Source organism: Oncorhynchus clarkii, chromosome 15 (assembly GCF_045791955.1).
Source record: "Oncorhynchus clarkii lewisi isolate Uvic-CL-2024 chromosome 15, UVic_Ocla_1.0, whole genome shotgun sequence".
Classification (NCBI taxonomy): Eukaryota; Metazoa; Chordata; class Actinopteri; order Salmoniformes; family Salmonidae; genus Oncorhynchus; species Oncorhynchus clarkii.
In genome coordinates this window covers 27,081,119-27,094,340 of record NC_092161.1, presented here as the reverse complement: position 1 = coordinate 27,094,340, position 13,222 = coordinate 27,081,119, and the positions used below count along the sequence as shown (strand labels likewise).

At 40.3% G+C, this 13,222-nt stretch overlaps 1 protein-coding gene across 2 annotated transcripts; it reads left to right on the top strand.

Annotated features, from left to right (window-relative positions):
• Positions 1 to 6,352: 6,352 nt before the first annotated feature.
• Positions 6,353 to 13,222, top strand: LOC139367132 (E3 ubiquitin-protein ligase TRIM47-like). 2 transcript variants are annotated; one of them, XM_071105196.1, is made up of 10 exons: positions 6,353 to 7,018; positions 7,132 to 7,227; positions 7,688 to 7,921; positions 8,072 to 8,231; positions 8,502 to 8,548; positions 8,638 to 8,877; positions 8,998 to 9,138; positions 9,488 to 9,718; positions 9,875 to 9,979; positions 10,184 to 13,222. In XM_071105196.1, the coding sequence occupies exons 1-10, from the start codon at positions 6,431 to 6,433 to the stop codon at positions 10,193 to 10,195; spliced, it is 1,854 nt and encodes a 617-aa protein (XP_070961297.1). In that variant the 5' UTR covers positions 6,353 to 6,430; the 3' UTR covers positions 10,196 to 13,222. The 2 variants fall into 2 exon arrangements, with proteins under 2 accessions (XP_070961297.1, XP_070961296.1); XM_071105195.1 differs by having other exon boundaries at positions 6,415 to 7,018; positions 9,461 to 9,718; positions 10,184 to 10,382.

Sequence of the window (13,222 nt, the reverse complement as noted above, 5' to 3'; positions counted from 1 at the left end):
TCAAAGAACAGTTTGAGGAATTACATTTACGAACTACAGTTGAAGTCTGAAGTTTGCTTACACTTAGGATGGAGTCATTAAAACTTGTTTTTCAACTACAAACTATAGTTTTGGCAAGTCAGTTAGGACATCTACTTTCTGCATGACACAAGAAATGTTTACCACCAATTGTTTAAAGTTTATTTAACTTATCACAATTGCAGTGGGGGAAGTTTACATACACAAAATTGACTGTGCCTTTAAACAGCTTGAAGAATTCCAGAAAAGTATGTCATGGCTTTTGAAGCTCCTGATAGGCTAATTGACATAATTTAAGTCAATTGGAGGTGCACCTGTGGATGTATTTCAAAGCATACCTTCAAACTCAGCGCCTCTCTTTGCTTGACATCATGGGAAAATCAAAAGAAACCAGCTAAGACCTCAGAAAAAAAGTTTTAGACCTCCACAAGTGTGGTTCATCCTTGGAGATAATTTCCAAATGCCTGAAGGTACCACGTTCATCTGTACAAACAATAGTACGCAAGTATAAACACCATGGGACCACGCAGCCTCATACCGCTCAGGAAGGAGACACATTCTGTCTCCTAGAGATGAATGTACTTGGGTGCGAAAAGTGCAAATCAAACCCAGAACAATAGCAAAGGACCTTGTGAAGATGCTGGAGGAAACAGGTACAAAAGTATATATATCAACAGTAAAACGAGTCCTATATTGACATAACCTGAAAGGCCGCTCAGCAAGGAAGAAGCCACTGCTCCAAAACCGCCATAAAAAGCCAGACTACGGTTTGCAACTGCACATGGGGACAAAGATCGTACTTTTTGGAGAAATGTCCTCTGGTCTGATGAAACAAAAACAGAACTGTTTGGCCCTAATGACTATCATTATTTTTAGAGGAAAAGGGGGACGCTTGCAAGCTGAAGACACCATCCCAACCGTGAAGCACGGAGGTGGCAGCATCATGTTGTGCAGGTGCTTTGCTGCAGGAGGGACTGGTGCACTTCACAAAATAGATGGCATCATGAGGTTGGAAAATTATGTGGATATATTGAAGAAACCTCTCAAGACATCAGTCAGGAAGTTGAAGCTTGGTCGCAAATGGGTCTTTCAAATGGACAATGACCCCAGGCATACTTCCAAAGTTGTGGCAACATAGATTAAGGACAACAAAGTCAAGGTATTAGAGTGGCCATCACAAAGCCCTGTCCTCAATCCTATAGAAAATGTGTGGGCAGAATGTGTGTGAGCAAGGAGGCCTACAAACCTGACTTATTGTGGGAAGCTTGTGAAAGGCTACCCGAAACGTTTGACCCAAGTTAAACAATTGAAAGGCAATGCTACCAAATACTAATTGAGTGTATGTAAACTTCTGACCCACTGGGAATGTGATGAAAAAAATCTAATCTGAAATATATCTCTACTATTATTCTAACATTTAACATTCTTAAAATAAAGTGGTGATCGTAACTGACCTAAGACAGGGAATTTTTACTTAGTTTTTCAAAATGTCAGAAATTTATTCGGAGTTTAAATGTATTTGGCTAAGCTGTATGTAAACTTCTGACTTCAACTGTATCTTATTAACTTCTTATTTTCTTTCTTAAGCAGCTTCTTAATTTTTTTCGTAAGTAATGTTTCGTGAATCCAGCCCCAGGACATGAACAGTTCAAGAACAGATTTACATACATTTAAAAATGGCACACACAACCTACATGTCAATACATACACACAAAATATCTAGATCAAATAGGTAGAGGTGTTGTGCCGTGAGGTGTTGCTTTATCTGTTCCATGCAATAATATCTCTATATAATAATACTGTACGCTTTCTTGAATTTGTTCTGGATTTGGGGACTATGAAATGACCCCTGGTGGCATGTTTGGTAGTGTAAGTGTGTCAGAGCTGTGCGTAAGTTCACTCCGGAAGCAATTTGAAATTTTCAACACGCTTTTTTTCTTATAAAAAGAAACGATGCAGTCAGTCTCTCCTCAACTCTTAGCCAAGAGGGACTGGCATGCATAGTATTTATATTAGCCCTCTGATTACAATGAAGAGCAAGATGTGCCTCTCTGTTCTGGGCCAGCTGCAGCTTAACTACATGACCACATGATTGGACAATAATCAAGATTAAGACAAAACTAAAGCCTGCAGGACTTGCTTTGTGGAGTGTGGTGCAAAAAAAGCAGAACATGTCTTTATTGCAGACATATCTTTCCCTATCTTTACAACCATTGAATCTATATGTTTTGACCATGACCGTTTACAATCTAAGGTAACACAAAGTAATTTAGTCTCCTCAACTTGTTCAACATCCAAACCATTCATTATGTCGTGACGTGACTATTCATTAATGTGAAGACATATCAAATCAATTATCTTTGTAATTATTATTATTACGTGATTAAACTAATGTAACATTAATTAACTGGGGCGGCAGGGTAGCCTAGTGGTTAGAGCGTTGGACTAGTAACCGGAAGGTTGCGAGTTCAAACCCCCGAGCTGACAAGGTACAAATCTGTCGTTCTGCCCCTGAACAGGCAGTTAACCCACTGTTCCCAGGCCGTCATTGAAAATAAGAATTTGTTCTTAACTAACTAAGAAGTCGGGGCACCACGGGAAAATGTTGTTTGAAGAGTTACTATTTCCCTAATTTAACTCTGTTCAGATATTTTCATATCTTAGCGATTACAGTCACTTATTAATGTACTATTACCTCATCAGCCATTCTGAACGTCCTAATTTCTTCTAGCCTGCATGAACCCTACTTTATTGATGAATCAGCGATACACAAGTTGGCTCAATTATTTATTTACTAACTAATTAAACAATTACAGAATACACAAACACACAATATCATTATACAGTAAATAGTCCCTAGAAGTCTAACAAAGCAGGACAGTTTGGTTATAACACAGTGGCGAATTCAGAGAGGGGAGGAAGGGAGACAAAGTAGTTACTCTATCGGACGTTGGGAAGCTACGCTCACGAAATACAACATCTGAAGCACTCTAATAACCGCTCATTTGGAAAAAGAGTATGCAATTTATGTATTTACGATTGAGCTGTCCTTGATCGTCCAAATCCTTTGGTCACGGAGATGTTGAGTGTACGACTCTGGTTCAGCCTTTAGTCTGCTTGGTCTATAGAGTGGTAGATTTCTCAACCATTTGTAACGTATTCAGCTGGTGCTGCACGTAACTGGTCTAATATGTTAATTCTTCAGCGCGTCCTTTTAAACACTTGGGGAAAAAGGGCGTTCCATTACATTTTGCATAATCTCTGTGCTCACGTGGGTGTGGTTACTGACTTGGTAAACTTGACATGAAAAAACATTTTCTCATTTAGAAGACTTAAATCACATTTCTATCTTTTAAAAGGTATTAAGATACTTAGTCATTCATTTTAAACAACATTCAGATGCATACCTCATAATTGAGAAGTGTAGACAGAGGTACAGTCTACATCTGGTTCTACCGTCTTTCATGATGTCACAACATCAAAAATTAATTTGACATGAGGTTTCTTCTAGTATCCACTGAACATTTCCACATTCTCAAAAATGTAAATATTGTTGCCTAGCCGGCACCCCCGATCTCCATCTCAGGACTGGAAAGTCATGACAATTATCAGATTCAACTGAGGTCTCCCGAGTGGTCTATGGCACTGCATCTCTGTGCTAGAGGCATCACTACAGACACCCTGGTTCGAATCCAGGCTGTATCACAAATAAGCTTTATTTTAGGGAATGATTTGTACCAAATACAATTCTCTTAATTTTAGAGATGTGGCATGTCATTGGTAAAAATATTTTAAAAAGTAGAGGGCCTAGAGAACTGCCCTGGGTACACCACGTGTTTGACATTTAGAGAAGCTTCCATTAAAGAAAACCCTCTGAGTTCTATTAGATAAATAGCTCTGTCACATAATTTCTCAATTTACAATGTCAGCTAGTCAGATGTGCAGCCAGACTTATTAGCCACTCCTTTTGCCCCATCTCTTTCAACCATACCGTTTTTCAATTCCTCATCGATCCATGGAGCCTTACAGTATTTTAACAGGTGCATGTTTATCAATAATTGGAAGAAGCTATTTCATAAATTCATGAAATGCAGCGCCTGGATGCACCTTATTGATCACATCAGATCAACAAATATTTTTTACATCATCTACATAAGGGTCACAGCAACATACTTTATATGATCTCTTGTACACTATTTTAGGCCCAGCTGTTGGAACCTTGGTTCTCCTAGATATAGCCACTATATTGTGATCACTGCATCCAATGGATATGGGTACAGCTTTAGAACAGAGTTCTACAGTATTTGTAAAAATGTGACCTATACATGTGGATGATCTTGTTCCTGTAGTGTTTGTAAACACCCTGGTAGGTTTAACCTGAACTAGATTACAGGCACTGGTTACAGTGAGAAGCTACCTCTTGAGTGGACAGCTTGATGAAAACCATTCAATATTCAGGTCCAAAAGAAAGTAGACCTCTCTGTTTACATCACGTACACCATCTAGCATTTCACACACATTATTTAGATACTGACTTTTAGCACTTGGTGGCCAAACACTGTTAACACTTGACATGGGTTAAGGCAGGGTTATTTGAATCAGCTGTGTGCTGCTAGGGCAAAAACCAAAATGTGACCCAAGTCGGGCCCCAGGACCAAGTTTGGGAAACCCTAGGTTAAGGAAGGATCACACAGAAAATAACATCCAGATCAGCAGGAAGTATTAGCCTATGAGCAAACGTTCAAAAAAATGAAGGTGGCAGTGAATCACCAACCTTGGCTTAATGCCTGTTCAAACAACACAATCCAGGTGGCAGTATGCACCCTTTCAGTTTGTTTAGCGAGTGTCAATTAACTAATAGAAATAGAAGACAAAAAAATTTACTACTTTAACATGGAGATAAGCCTCAATGGTGCTGCCCATGCTGTTACAGAAGCCATAATGGCAAAGGTGTACCCTCTATTCAACTATGTTCTACACTTGCAGGTAAAGGCCGCTCTCCCACTGACTCATTGGAAAATTTTCAGAAATGTGCCACCGTGGTTTTACTCAATACCCCATGTTGATCTTAGCCTGATTGAAGAAAGGAAACAGTGGCGTGAAGAAGATAATGTAGGAACAGTACTGGATCAATATATTAGTAATCAGTTGTATTATTATTGTCTTGCAGAGTATACAGATGATTCAAAGGATCCTACAGGAGCAGGTGTATTAATTCCTGACTTTAATTAATGGAAGAGACTAACATGATTTATCTGTCTATGCAACAGAAGAGGTTGTGATAATTGTTGGATTGCCATGGATAGAGGAGGTGCAACCAAGAAGAGTAGTAATATGTTGGGACTGCATCAATTTGATGTAGTTTAAGATCTATAAAGTCAGAACATGAGAATTTAGGATTATAAATAATGCTGCTGTTGTTGGGGTTATTGGAATTGGTATTGAAATCCAGTTATTTTGGATTAGGGCTCATACAGGAGTGTATGGAAATTATATAGTGGATATAATATCAAAACGATTAGTGAAAAATAATATTGTGGATATACAGGTGCAGTTGGGTAGAGGGGAAATAAAAACATTGATTCTGAAAAATGGGTTAGATTGCTGGCATAGACAATGAGATGAAAGTAGAATGGGCAAACATTTTTATAGTACAAGGAAATCTGTACGGGATATAGTGTCATATAATGGAGATGAAAGGGAGGAATTGATGTTGTGTAGGTGAGATTAGGGTTTACGGGATTTAATTAATCTTTGAAATTGATGGAATCATGGTACTGGAATGTGTAATGGCTGTATGGTAGAGGAAACGGTTGAACATGTATTATTATTTTTTGAAATGTATGACGTAGAAAGTGAGATGTTGTTTGAAAGGGTCAGAGAGGTTAAATAAAGGTTCAATAAAAATATATATAAAGAGAGGTTGGACGGACATGGGGAGTGGCTGGTATTTTGTGTGGGGGTGATGGGAGTGATGAGGTTTGTTGGGAATTTTATTTTATTAGAAATGTAGGGTTAGTTAAGAGAATATAATGTTATAGTTACAAAGAGCTCCCGAGTGACGTAGTGGTCAAAGACACTGCATCTCAGTGCTAGAGGCGTCACAACAGACCCTGGTTCGATTCCAGGCTGTATCACAAATGGCCATGATTTCGAGTCCCATAGGGCGGTGCACAATTGGCCCAGTATCGTCTGAGTTAGGGTTTCGCCGGGGAAGGCCGTCATTGTAAATAAGAAACTGACTTGCCTAGTTAAATAAAGATTAAATAAATAAAAGATAGGTTGTGACTGAACTCACACTCCAGTACAGTAGGTGGCAGTGTATGCACCTGCCAGTTCGTTGTGAAGAAGAACTGTTTCAGAGAAGTGAAACTGAATGTGACTATTCTCAGTGTTTTTAAGGACAGTGACCATGGCAGAGGCCTGTATTTCAGTGTCCCTGGATGAGTTTAGTTGCTCAATCTGTCTGGATTTACTGAATGATCCGGTGACTATTCCATGTGGACACAGCTACTGTAAAGTTTGTGTTAAGAGTCACTGGGATCAGGATGATCAAAAGCTTATCTACAGCTGCCCTCAATGCAGACAGACCTTTACCCCAAGGCCTGTCCTGAGCAGAAACAACATGCTAACTGAACTAGTGGGGAAACTGAAGAAAACAGGACAAGAAGTTTCCCCTTCTCTGCCGTATGCTGGACCTGGAGATGTGCCATGTGACATCTGTACTGGTAAACAACACAGAGCAGTGAAGTCCTGTTTGGTGTGTCTGGCCTCGTACTGCGAGACTCACATTCAGCTCCACTATGAGTCAACAGCGTTGAAGAAACATAGTCTGTGTAAAGCCTCCACGCAACTAAAGGAGAGGATCTGCCCTCACCATGGCAAACTGTTGGAGGTCTACTGCTGCACTGATCAACAATGCATTTGTTATCAGTGTGCTATAGATCAACACAGAGGTCATGAAACTGTTGTAGCTCCTGCTGAAAGGGCAAAGAAACAGGTATGCCCAACTGCCAGAAAGCTTTTGTCTTTCAGTGTAATCTTGTTGTTGTTGTTGTTGTTGTCGTCACAGCATTAACACTATCAAATAGGGTTTAATATGTATATTCACAGGAACAGGTGAGGAAGGTACAAAGGGAATGTCAGCAGAAAATCAAGAAGAGGGAAACTGTGATGCTGGACCTGCAAAACATGATGGGTTCTGTCAAGGTAAGTTTTGACCTGGAAAATATGGAAACATTAAAGGACAAAACACATCGCAAAGAGAAACGTCTAAAAGCAGAGGGTGGCTGCAGTGTGTCAGGATATCAACAGAAAATCATGTAATGAATTCTAATGTACTAGTCAAAGCTTTTAATGAACTGTTCGTCAGCACAGGCTGTTGTCGGTAAACATGTCAGGGGCATTTCTTGGCTCATTTCCGGGTGGCTCTCCTGTAGTTAGATTAGCAGAGAAATGAGTCACTCAACCTGTTTCTCACTGTGGGCAACAGGTTCATGGAGCTCAAGTAGAGCCATATTTTCAATGCTAAAATAAAACCGCAGAATGTTTTCAGGAATTATTCAAATTTACAACCAGATAAGTTGTGAACCGCAACAATGTAGGTTATAAACAAGTACATTACGTTAGCGGCTTCAATTACATTTCTACTTTCTGAATTCCCTATCAGTGCTCTGCACAGGAAGCTGTGGTGGACAGTGAGAGGACCTTCACTGAGCTGATCCGCTTCATTGAGAGAAGAAGCTCTGAGGTGAGAGAGATGATCAAAGCTAAGGAGAGGGATATAGTGAGCGAGACTGAAGGACTTCTAGATACACTGGAGAAGGACAATGTTGAACTGAGGAAGATTGATGCCAACATTATACTGCTGACACAGACAGAGGATCACATCCATTTCCTCCAGGTACTGCAGCATTAGTAACTCTCAGAACCATAGTAGAAATATATGGTTCTGGTAACTATGCTCCTCTGTAATTTTCATGTACACAGAAATATTTATGTTTTCTCTCTATGTACCATCCTGCATCTCTCTTTTATTTCTGTTTGAATCTAGAGCTGCAAGTCTCTGTTCGCCCCCCTTGGATTTGAAGACATACCTAGGATTCCTGTTGGTCATGAAGTATATTTTCAGAAAGTTAAGATGTCCACCTCTACACTGAAAGAAAAACTAGAGGATGTCTGCTCAGAGGAACTGGGGAAGGTCTCTAAAGCAGGTACTTATTAAATATGACTCAATGTGCCTCTTAATGGATTGTTCTGTGTAGAAGATAATTCCATTCTCTTTTTCCTTATGTCTTCATCTAGACAGCTGAGGATGTGTACAGTATATTCTATAGGTAGCAAAGCTCAGACAGTGAAAATGTACATTGTCTACAGTCTCCACTAGGACACTACCAGTGGCTCAACATTGATGTATTTGTTTTTCTGCTCTCTGTCTCTTTCTACTTATCTGTTTCTCTCTCTAATCTTTGGATCTGGTCTAGATATAACTGGCAATCTTGGCAGCGAGGATTCAGTAGAACAGAACCTGGTAAGTGCCTACTGTAGTTGTGTTGTAGTACCTTCTAAAAGGAATATTGACAGTGATATTTTGCCATGTCACCCATATCTCTCCTAAAGGGCTTGAAGGAAACCATGCAAGCTGAAGATCCACAGATGCAGAAGCTGTTTGTCCCTATGGGTCACGTCCTGGACAGGCTGACTCCTAAGAACTTCAGGGAGTTGATGGTGGTAGTGACTGAGCTCACCATTGACACAGAAGACAAGCTGAAGGGCATCATTGACCTCATATATGAGAGGGCCATTGCACACCCTGCCTGCTCTGTGGTCTACGCCAACTTGTGCCGCTGCCTAATGGGGGTAAGCCTGCAACTGTGTTTGTGCCCGTCTCCCGTTGTCTTAGCTCTTGTTTGCCAAGGACCACTTAAAACATTGATTCACGGGCATTTTGACTTTTGTAACATCCTTTTTACTCTTCAGCTCAAAGTGCCAACGTCATGTAATCCGAGAGTGACTTTGAATTTCCGTAAATTACTGCTGGATCGATGCCAGTCTGAGTTTGAGAATAATACATCTGAGCTCTTTGGAGGAAAGCAGAAGGAGCTGGACACCACCACCAAGGTACAATAACATATTTTAGGGAGTAGCTTAAACTGACATCTTGTGACCTTGGAAAAAGGTCTGGATCTCTTGGTTTAACAACTAAGGGGTTGGATTGACAGTTGCTAGTTCCTAGCCCTGGTTGTGATTACCCCCTGGTTTCCCTATAATATGTGTGTCATTAAAACAAATGTTCCTTGGTTACTCCATAGACAGAACACACTGAACACATATTTGACATACAGTATATGACATCGGAACTTGCTCCTTACATTGCAGTGGAAATAAATTGTGTTATTCCCAATTAAATTCCCATAAAGTGCTTAAAAAAACTCTGATGCAGCTTGTGAAGCTTGTCCAAACCTTCCAGGGGGAGGTCAGCCTGCGACTGGAGGAGGAGCCAGAGGAGGCCAAGGCCATGTGGTGCAGACGGTCTCTAGGCAACATCAGATTCATTTGCGAGTTGTTCCAGTTGAAGATACTTACAGAAGCCATTATGCACGATTGCATCGTAAAGCTTGCAAAGGACGGCGACGATAACTCTCTGGAGTGTCTGTGCATAATGCTCCCCACCATCGGCAAGGGCTCAGAGAAGGCCAGGGTACAGCACTGTATTGATTTATTGATGTGATCTGTTATATTTCTATGAGTACAGTACAGTGCATTTTAATTCCAAATGATTGGATAGATCAATCCAATAGATTCAGATCTACAAATCCGTCAACTACATTCACTTGGCCTGTCTATACTTCCACAGCCCAGATTGGATCAGTACTACAACGCGATTGTGACGATTGTGAAGAATAAGACAACCTCCCCCAGAATCCGCTATATGCTGCAGGATGTGCTGGACCTCCGAAAGGTATGACCAGTAATCCCTCAACCTCGTTTAACGTCTACATTAAAAAAAATTGTTTGCTTGCCTATTTGTCTTGCAAAAAAATAGCAAGCCATAGTACAGTTTGTATGCATCAATTGTAGGAATTGCAGTCCTTCAATTATTGTATTGCGTGATGACAAGAGTGATGTAATGTTTCTCTCTGTATGTATGTTTTCTGGTCTCTAGCTTTATCTGTAGTAGGGGAGAACATGTGCACAGGACAAGATGGAAACACACACACACACACATCAATATGTTATAAGAGTGAATACATGTATTGGATATAATTATTTGTGAAATTAAATATGAAAATGTAAGACTATTTGCTGTTGATATATACAATTAAACTGAAATTAAACATGTATTCCCTACAATATGTATATTACCCGAAAGTGTCTGTAGTTCTATATCAGAGTTCTGTGTAACCTGGTTTACCAAGATATCAGCAGAAATAATGATTTGCATGAAACAGACATTAATATATGTGTTCATTTGACCAGGTAAATTGGCTGAGAGAAACCACAGTCTATTTTACAGCAATAACACAGGGGAAGAGTTCTAGGGGAGAGGAGAGGGGTTATAATCTACAAATTATAATTATAATCATGCAATTTTTATTATACTGTATGTGATGGAAGGATCAACTTCCTGGTAATGTACAGTCGTGGCCAAAAGTTTTGAGAATGACACAAATATTAATTTTCACAAAGTTTGCTGCGTCAGTGTCTTTAGATATTTTTGTCAGATGTTACTATGGAATACTGAAGTATAATTACAAGCATTTCATACGTGTCAAAGGCTTTTATTGACAATTACATGAAGTTGATGCAAAGGCTGCCTGTTCAGGGGCAGAATGACAGATTTGTACCTTGTCAGCTCAGGGTTTGAACTTGCAACCTTCCGGTTACTAGTCCAACGCTCTAACCACTAAGCTACCCTGCCACCCCAGGAGGCGGTCCTGGCGCTTGCTGGACTTTCTTGGGCACCCTGAAGCCTTCTTCACAACAATTGAACCGCTCTCCTTGAAATTCTTGATGATCCGAAAAATGGTTGATTTAGGTGCAATCTTACTGGCAGCAATATCCTTGCCTGTGAAGCCCTTTTTGTGCAAAGCAATGATGACGGCACGCGTTTCCTTGCAGGTAACCATGTTTGACAGAGGAAGAACAATGATTCCAAGCACCACCCTCATTTTGAAGCTTCAAGTCTGTTATTCAAACTTAATCAACATGACAGAGTGATCTCCAGCCTTGTCCTCGTCAACACTCACACATGTGTTAACGAGAGAATCACTGACATGATGTCATCTGGTCCTTTTGTGGTAGGGCTGAAATGTAGTGGAAATGTTATTTGGAGATTCAGTTCATTTGCACGGCAATTAATTGCAATTCATCTGATCACTCTTCATAACATTCTGGAGTGTATGCAAATTTCCATCATACAAACTGAGGTAGCAGACTTTGTGAAAACTCATTTTTGTGTCTTTCTCAAAACTTTTGGCCACGACTGTATGATTGAAACAGAGTACAAGGCTGGGATGGGGATTGAAACCATAACTCGCATACAAACAAGACAATTAACACCATCTCCTGGCCACTAAGTGATACTGCACACACCGTATGTTGATTGGCAATCCACCCCTTTTCCAGCCTTAAAATAAATATAAGTAAATTAAAAAATCTTATCTTTATGTATTCATATGATATATGTGTGCTCGCCCCTGTCCCTGCATATGGTAAGTGTCCTTCCCCAGAGTCCTTTTCCTGCCCTCTGTGTGGAGACGGTAATGAGAGTCATGCGGGCCATCTGTCTGTGGCAAGAAAAGGCCTAGTTTATTCCCTCAGACCAGCTCTATGGGTTGGGATAGGGCTGTGTCTGTCTTGGGAGCCCAACCCCTCAGGTTTCTTAGTTGCCAAGGGAGGAGGGTAATGTCCACTGCACAACCCCAGGACACTGCTACTGTGCAGGGAGGGAAATGAACACCACTTCTACGGACATCCAGATGTTGTGGAGCTAACTGTTCATCAACTCATCAATGTTTGTGTCCCTTCTTATGTAGTGGTAAGCACTTCTTGGTCTTTGGCTGGTTTTTATGTATTAGTTTTTGGACTGAGTGTTTCTATTGAATATGTTTGACATGATTACTGATTTATTACCATGTTATTGTTTCCTGTTGATTTATTCTAATCGTAGGTAAGGTATTTGTGTTGAGTTGGTGAGTTTGAACTGTACTTTACTTCATGAGTGATAAGAAAATGGATGATTGGCTTTTAACAAAAAAATGACCAAAACAAAAAATATCATTCATCAGTAATGCCTGCCTTATTTTGAGTGTGTGTGCTTGATGGACTGTTTACCCTTACATCTACTGTAAACAGCTGAAAGACAACCACCTTTATGACAGGACACAAAGACAGTGGGAAGAGACAGCCACATTCCCTTAGCTGATTAGATTTAACAGGCAACAAACCCAGTGTGTGTTCTCTTGAGAGTAGTGAGAGACGCAAGGAGCTCTGCCAGCCACTTGTAAACACTGTTACTCTACTAACCCAACTCATAAACCCTATCTCTAACTAAAGTCATACCCTCCGACATACCCTACCAACACCAACTCCTCACTATTACACACACTGACCAGAATCTTACACTACCTACCAAAAAATGTTAACCTGACACTATGTATGGCCTGTTTGTATGTCTTTCTGCAAACTTCTAGTGGTTGACCTCTCTCCCATTGCACAAATGTGCTTCCTAGTAGTATAGCGTGAAATTATAATTAGAGTCACATTTGGGATAACACATGGGTTGTCTCTTCCTTTACCTCACACTTGAGGTCACGAAGCATGCAAACACCCACACACAGAGAGAGAGAGAGAGAGAGAGAGAGAGAGCATTAAATTATAATAACGGTGTCCCCCCTCTTGCACACTGCTGCTATTCGCTGTTTGTTAGTTACCTATGCATAGTCACTTCGCCCTCACCTACATGTGCAGATTACCTCAACTAGCCTGTACCCCTGCACACTGACTCAGTACCGGTGCCCCCTGTATATAGCCTCGTTATTCTTATTGTGTTATTTTTTATTATTACTTTTTATTTTAGCCTACTTGGTAAATATTTTCTTCTTCTTGAACTGCACTGTTGGTTAAGGGCTTGTAAGTAAGCATTACACGGTAAAGTCTACACTTGTTGTATTCAGGGCATGTCTCAAATAAAGTTTGATTT

Bases quoted from the DNA above. Each gene is read 5' to 3' on its own strand.
- LOC139367132 (XM_071105195.1), top strand. From the start codon at position 6,431: ATGGCAGAGGCCTGTATTTCAGTGTCCCTGGATGAGTTTAGTTGCTCA. The intron at 7,019-7,131 runs GTATGCCCAACT...GTATATTCACAG, and splicing joins CTGAAAGGGCAAAGAAACAG to GAACAGGTGAGGAAGGTACA. The intron at 7,228-7,687 runs GTAAGTTTTGAC...ATTCCCTATCAG, and splicing joins ACATGATGGGTTCTGTCAAG to TGCTCTGCACAGGAAGCTGT.